The sequence below is a fragment of the Micropterus salmoides genome, unplaced genomic scaffold (assembly GCF_014851395.1).
Source record: "Micropterus salmoides isolate LMB-PRFRI ecotype aquatic unplaced genomic scaffold, ASM1485139v1 Ms_hic_scaffold_21, whole genome shotgun sequence".
Taxonomy (NCBI): domain Eukaryota; kingdom Metazoa; phylum Chordata; class Actinopteri; order Centrarchiformes; family Centrarchidae; genus Micropterus; species Micropterus salmoides.
The window spans coordinates 8,399,864-8,407,515 of NW_024041262.1; the positions used below are offsets into that span (position 1 = coordinate 8,399,864).

General features: G+C 41.1%; 1 protein-coding gene across 1 annotated transcript; it reads left to right on the plus strand.

Moving 5' to 3' along the window:
* The first annotated feature begins 424 nt into the window (after positions 1-424).
* Positions 425-4,213, plus strand: rbp3 (retinol binding protein 3). Its single transcript, XM_038736682.1, has 4 exons — positions 425-1,694; positions 2,105-2,295; positions 2,709-2,851; positions 3,312-4,213. Exons 1-4 carry the CDS (start codon positions 501-503, stop codon positions 3,635-3,637), a joined length of 1,854 nt encoding a protein of 617 aa, XP_038592610.1. The 5' UTR covers positions 425-500; the 3' UTR covers positions 3,638-4,213.
* The last annotated feature ends 3,439 nt before the right edge of the window (positions 4,214-7,652 follow it).

Genomic DNA, 7,652 nt, shown 5'->3' on the forward strand with positions numbered 1-7,652 from the left:
TTATTTCAACAGTTTCTTGTGTTTCATCTTCAATTATGGCACAAAAGTCAAACATCAGTGACTTCCTATTATACTAAAATTTGTATGAATACTGACATCAAGGGGGTTAATAAGTAAACAGAGGCTTACCCTAGCGGGATGGATATTTTCACCACCCTCAATCTATTCCTAGATATTTGTCAGATAGAAAGCTTACCTTAATTGACACAGGAAGCTTTAAATAGACATTCAAAATACCTTGTGTAGATTTAAGACTAGCATCTTTGGCAACACCCCCTTGTTACTACACCTACTTGGCTAGGTTGTTATTGCCTTACAGAAGTACTCAGGTTAATACGATTAGAGGTTTATTGTGGGGCAAATCCTCTTATGTGTGTGTTAACAGAAACCTTGCAGCCAAAACAGTGCCATTTGACAAAGAACTTCTTCAGAGAAGGAAGTTCTGCTCAACAAGCTCCACTTCCAATCTACTCACTTTTTGTCAGAATAAACTGACAAAAATGGTAAAGGCTCTCTTTCTGGTGGCATCTCTGCTGGTTTTGGGAAATGTTTACTTTATTCATGCCTCGTTTCCCCCCAGCCTCCTCGTAGATATGGCAAAAATCGTCATGGACAATTACTGCTCACCAGAGAAGCTGGTGGGAATGAAGGAGGCAATTGACGCCGCCAGCAGCAACACAGAGATTCTCAACATCCCAGACGGTGAATCATTGGCTAATGTCCTCAGTGCTGGAGTCCAGACCACAGTTAGTGACCCACGCGTGCTTGTCTCTTTTGAGCCAAACTATGTTCATGTGGTTCCACCGAAGATGCCACCCTTGCCCCCTGAGCAGCTCATTGCCGTTCTTCAGACTGCGATCAAGCTCGACATCCTAGATGGCAACATTGGCTACCTGAGGATTGATCACATCCTTGGGGAGGAGATTGCTGACAAGGTTGGCCCTTTGCTCCTAGACCTGGTCTGGAATAAAATCCTGCCAACCTCAGCTCTCATCTTCGACTTGCGCTACACCAGCAGCGGTGACATCTCAGGAATTCCCTACATTGTGTCTTACTTCACTGAAGCTGAGCCTCTGATTCACATTGACAGCGTGTATGACCGTCCCTCAAACACCACCACTAAGCTATTTTCTATGCCTACACTGCTGGGGCACAGGTATGGCACTACCAAACCCCTCATTATCCTTACCAGCAAAAACACTAAGGACATTGCCGAGGATGTTGCCTACTGCCTCCAGAACCTGAAGAGGGCGACCATTGTGGGTGAGAAGACCTCCGGGGGCGCTGTGAAACTCGATAAAATCAAAGTGGGCGACACTGACTTCTACATTACTGTGCCAACGGCAAAGTCCATCAATCCCATCACTGGCTCCAGCTGGGAGGTTACAGGTGTGGCTCCTGATGTGGAGGTCAACGCGGAGGACGCCCTCGCTACAGCCATCAAGATCGTCAACCTCCGTGTCCAAGTTCCAGCCATCATTGAGGGATCAGCTAACCTGATTGCTGACAACTATGCCTTTGAAAATATCGGGGCTGATGTTGCTGAAAAGTTGAAAGGGCTCCTGGCAAACGGCGAGTACAGCATGGTTGTCTCCAAAGACGATCTAGAGGCAAAGCTGTCCGCTGACCTGAAGACGCTATCTGGGGACAAGAGTCTGAAGACAACCAAGAACACCCCAGCCCTGCCCCCCATGGTAAGACCCTTGTGCATAAGATTATTGGGGGGTTTTGTGAAAGTATCTTTCATTGTCACTTGATGTCAAACAGCTTATAGAATTGTTTTTTACTGACAAAATAATCTATTGCGGCAATTTTTACTTACACTTCACTTATACAGCTAAATATTCTCTGTACCTTTCCAAAAGTATTGGTTACATTTATACTGTTATGTTGAGTATATATACAATAAAATTGTCATGATATTTTTAAGCTTTTAAAGTCAAATTAATACTACACAAGACACACAACTAAAATGTTTGTAATATGTAACAAATCAAATGTATTTAGTAGCCTATGTGAAATATATATCTGCTGAAAGCATTATGTTTTTATTACATTATGTTATATTACAAATGCTGAGTTGTTGCTTGTTCTTCTACCACAGAATTATTCTCCAGAGATGTACATTGAGCTGATCAAAGTCTCCTTCCACACTGACATATTTGAGAACAACATTGGCTACCTGCGTTTTGACATGTTCGGAGACTTTGAAGAGGTCAAGCCCATTGCTCAGATTATTATTGAGCATGTCTGGAACAAAGTTGTCAACACTGATGCTATGATTATTGACCTCAGGTGAGTAATCCTGCTCATAAAGCTAGATTTAAAATGCCGTATGTCCATTTTGAAAAACAAATCATCCACTGAAGCTGCTAAAGCTCATCGGTCTACGTCTGTATATAGAAGACTTAGTCTGCATAAGTTTAGCCGTATTTTTGAGGATTTATCTATATAAAACATTTAAAATTTCCACCACCAACAGATCTAGATGACTAACTGAATCTAGGAAGAAAAAAGCGGTAGGATGCTGATCGGTTGCTCAATAAACTCACTTGAACATAGGTTCTTACCTAATAACATTGTGTCTGATCACCCAAGATGAGATGACACCTTTATCAATGCCTGCATAAATGAAAAGTGTACAAAGGATCATTCAATTTCATCATGAATCTAGCCATTCTATGATTATTCTGCAACTGCTTTTGCAGGAACAACATTGGTGGCCCAACAACAGCCATCTCAGGCTTCTGCTCGTACTTCTTTGACGCAGAAAAGCAGATTGTGCTGGATAAGCTGTATGACAGACCATCCGGCACCACCACAGAGCTTCTGACCCTGCCTGAGCTCACTGGTAATAAAACAAAAATCAAGTCATTGTGTTTTACTCATTGTGTATTGTGCCATTGATTCCTGTTAGCAACACATTTAGCAGCTAGCTGGTGAACACAGTGGAGCATTTAGCAGATAAAGAGCCAGACATTTCCCTTATGTGTTGGTGGAGACTAAAAGGAGAGATAAATAGAAAGCTATTAAAGGCTACTTTGGTTAACACGAAAGCTACATTTTCCTATGCTAATCTGCTTTCCGCATTCTTTTGAAGGGATGTTACTACTCCTACCCGCAACTCTCTCTTCTGCTTTTATTACATAATTCACTACCCTAATACACATACATATCCATGGCTCCTTGGCACTTCCTTCTTTCACTTCAACATTGACCCTTCGCACTATCCACCCACCCACTTCTCTACCTTGTCTTCCTCGTATTATATTTTTAACCTTGTTCTTCCTCCATCTTATCCTCTTCCTCAGGCATAAGGTACGGCTCCAAGAAGAGCCTGATCATCCTGACCAGCGGAGTGACTGCAGGCGCAGCAGAGGAGTTTGTTTACATCATGAAGAAGCTCGGCCGCGCTATGATTGTCGGAGAAACCACCGCCGGGGCCTCCCACCCGCCCAAGACCTTCCAAGTTGATGACACCGACATCTTCCTCAGCATCCCCACCGTCCACTCTGACAGTGCCGTAGGGCCAGCTTGGGAGAGAGTTGGCGTCACACCTCACATTCCCGTCTCAGCTGACGCTGCCCTGGGGACCGCCAAGGGCATCTTCAACAAGCACTTTGCAGGCCAGAAGTAAACCACGACTAGGACAAAGCCAGTGGGGTTTTAGTGGTCACTTTTGCTTTGGCAGCCAAAAGGATTTCAAGATTTAGAATCTAGACTTGTTTAAGAAGTGAAGAATGTAGATTAAGTACAAAGTAACAAGTCTAATCTCTCATTCATCAGCTCAAGTTGTTTAGCAAATGTCCAACAGTAGGATTTACTTCTAGTTTTTATTTCTGTTGAATGTTACACTGGCTGTTTTCAGAATGAATGGCTCTGAGATGCCAGTATACATAAGTATGTGTCAAAGATCAGTTGTAACATCAAAACATTCAACTTTCAAACATTTTATTTTTCAGAGGTCACCTGCAAAAAAGAAGAAACTAATTAAGTAAACACACGCAAAATGCGTTCAGACTAAGTTTGCTAATTGTCCAAATTTGGAATTGGGACCTCTGTGAAGTAATCCACTTGTTGCTCTGGTCAGAAAACCATCACTTGTCCTCCCTGTGTATGGGGAATACTGTATGTCCAATATGTCATGTGGGCCTTCTTGGGTCAAATTAATTTCACTGGTGAGACACAATAAAAAGATAACTGAAATACAAAACAGATGTGTGTGTTGGTCATATTTTTCATCATTTTACTATTGCAAAAGTCCTTTTCATGAATTTATTGTGTACCTATTCTAAAGCGAAGTGCAGGCAGCAACTTTTGGATACAGAACCAAATGAGTTTGTCATAACACATTGCTGTCAGATACAACACTATTAACCAACAGCTGGAGGGGAGAGAACAAAACATTTATCTTAATGATGCTGTTAAATTGTCACATTAGACAGCAATGGAGTAAAAATATGGATTTCTACATCTGTACCACAATAGACAAATTCTTGGTACCCAAAGGAATCATCTAGCAGACAACCAACAGATGATTTCACCAAGATTGAAAGTGAACTGCACCGCAAGCACAGTCTGCTTAAGGGGACTGTTATGCAGCTTTTCCAACCTTGTCATTTGTTGGTGACAGTACAATTGTGAAGATTATACTGTGTTTAAGGTCAATTATGTCAGACTGCGGGAACCTGTTAGTTTTTGGTGGGACAGTGTTGGTGGTTTCAGTGGTTTAGGTCCTGAGTGGAACAAAATCAGTAAAGGACAAGCCATGTGACTTCCGTATAAAATACAATAACATACATAAGAACCCATTTTTATTGTTGTTCATACTGGATGCCAAAAAGAAAGCAAGTATTTGTTTCAGGAATACAGAATCTGAACCTATCAATTGACAAGTCTTCCAGTATCATCTTATTAAAACGTGTAAAAATAAAATATATTTTTGTGTTAAAGAACAATGCTCAACTCATCTTATTTTGAAAAAAAATTACACTCAAACTATTATTTCTTAATTGAGAACATGCACCCATGTAGCTAAGTAGGTAAGACTCCCTGCCTTGATGACCTTGGTTTTGGGGTGCACTTCAAAAAACCACTGGATGTAAGTGTTTATAAGTGTGCTGTACATTAAGTGGTGTTTATGTTAATGAATGTGAAGATTTATGAATGGATTTAAGTGGATATAAGTGGATATGTTTGGACATGAGACATAGGAGCAGGGCTGTGGACTTTTATTTGTACACCAAAAGGATCAGAAAGGATCAGTTAGGTGGGGGGAAAGTCTGCATGCATCAATATGTGCTGAGACTTTAAACAGGGGCCAAAGGGTTAAGGGACATATGGTATGTGTAGGGAAAGGAGTTAGGGGGAGCTCAAGCAGCTCCACAATAAGGATTGACTACTGACTTTTTAGGAATCTGTTTGTCTGCCTGGTTTGTGTATAAGTGACAGGACAGCTGATTAATGTTCAAGTATATAAATACTCACTCATACTTCCCAGAAGAACAAAAGGACGAAACCCTAACAGGCATATAGGAACTAGCTTTTTTGTTGTTTGTTTGTGTGTCATAACAGATTTCAGGAAAGAGGTAAGCATAAATTATGCTAATTGCTTTCATTCTGAAATGTACTATTGCTAACCAACACTTTGTAGTTAGCTTGTCATTTTAGCTGTTCTTTGAAGTTCAAACTACACAACCCATCATGAGCTGCTGTCAAAAAAGTGGCAAAAAATACCAAAAATTTAAACACATTTTTAACGAATGGTCTCGTCAGTACAACCTCTTTGACAATTACATGGAATTTCCTGTGACTGCTTTACAATAAAAACGTTTTAACCTTTAACCTAACCATTTGAAGCTGCAGCAGGAGCAGCAGCTGATGTGTCTGTAAGACAGTACAGTAAGGCTGATATCAATTTGACAGCTGAATAACATTGATGCATTGTTTCCCCTCCTGTGTAAGAAAGCAATATGAGTCCTGAACGGGAATGGCGGACTCCAACACTAACAATAAAAGATATGTGGTAATTGCTGGGTGTAAATACATTAAATGTCTGTTGCTGAAATAATGCCAATCATAAGGGGTTGATTTTATGAAAATCTCAAGGATTTGCATAAGCAGATACAGAAAGGGCCTACATGGTGCATAAAAAACATATCACAGTAAACCTTGTGCCATGTAGCATTTCACTCTAGCTATTCTCAACTAAATGGACAGAGAGTAAGGGGTTAATAGGGGCCCAGATGATAGTGTCTGTTTCAATAAACAAAATAATCAAGGTAAACTTGTCAGCCAGATTATGTCTTTGGAGATAAACTTTACTCATAAAAAATATTTTAATGATCCAATCTATCCCTCTATCCATAGGTATCATTTACACTGGGGACGCTGGGGACATGTCCCCACTACTTTTTGAAATAGCTGATTTTGTCCCCACCACGTTTTAAAAGCATAATTTGTTTAACAAATGAAAATGCCTTTAGAAAGGTTTATTTGCACACTAAGACTCTGACCCTGCCTGAGCTCACTGGTAATAAAACAAAAATCAAGTCATTGTGTTTTACTCATTGTGTATTGTGCCATTGATTCCTGTTAGCAACACATTTAGCAGCTAGCTGGTGAACACAGTGGAGCATTTAGCAGATAAAGAGCCAGACATTTCCCTTATGTGTTGGTGGAGACTAAAAGGAGAGATAAATAGAAAGCTATTAAAGGCTACTTTGGTTAACACGAAAGCTACATTTTCCTATGCTAATCTGCTTTCCGCATTCTTTTGAAGGGATGTTACTACTCCTACCCGCAACTCTCTCTTCTGCTTTTATTACATAATTCACTACCCTAATACACATACATATCCATGGCTCCTTGGCACTTCCTTCTTTCACTTCAACATTGACCCTTCGCACTATCCACCCACCCACTTCTCTACCTTGTCTTCCTCGTATTATATTTTTAACCTTGTTCTTCCTCCATCTTATCCTCTTCCTCAGGCATAAGGTACGGCTCCAAGAAGAGCCTGATCATCCTGACCAGCGGAGTGACTGCAGGCGCAGCAGAGGAGTTTGTTTACATCATGAAGAAGCTCGGCCGCGCTATGATTGTCGGAGAAACCACCGCCGGGGCCTCCCACCCGCCCAAGACCTTCCAAGTTGATGACACCGACATCTTCCTCAGCATCCCCACCGTCCACTCTGACAGTGCCGTAGGGCCAGCTTGGGAGAGAGTTGGCGTCACACCTCACATTCCCGTCTCAGCTGACGCTGCCCTGGGGACCGCCAAGGGCATCTTCAACAAGCACTTTGCAGGCCAGAAGTAAACCACGACTAGGACAAAGCCAGTGGGGTTTTAGTGGTCACTTTTGCTTTGGCAGCCAAAAGGATTTCAAGATTTAGAATCTAGACTTGTTTAAGAAGTGAAGAATGTAGATTAAGTACAAAGTAACAAGTCTAATCTCTCATTCATCAGCTCAAGTTGTTTAGCAAATGTCCAACAGTAGGATTTACTTCTAGTTTTTATTTCTGTTGAATGTTACACTGGCTGTTTTCAGAATGAATGGCTCTGAGATGCCAGTATACATAAGTATGTGTCAAAGATCAGTTGTAACATCAAAACATTCAACTTTCAAACATTTTATTTTTCAGAGGTCACCT

Bases quoted from the DNA above. Each gene is read 5' to 3' on its own strand.
- rbp3 (XM_038736682.1), top strand. From the start codon at position 501: ATGGTAAAGGCTCTCTTTCTGGTGGCATCTCTGCTGGTTTTGGGAAAT. The intron at 1,695-2,104 runs GTAAGACCCTTG...CTTCTACCACAG, and splicing joins CCCCAGCCCTGCCCCCCATG to AATTATTCTCCAGAGATGTA. The intron at 2,852-3,311 runs GTAATAAAACAA...CCTCTTCCTCAG, and splicing joins GACCCTGCCTGAGCTCACTG to GCATAAGGTACGGCTCCAAG.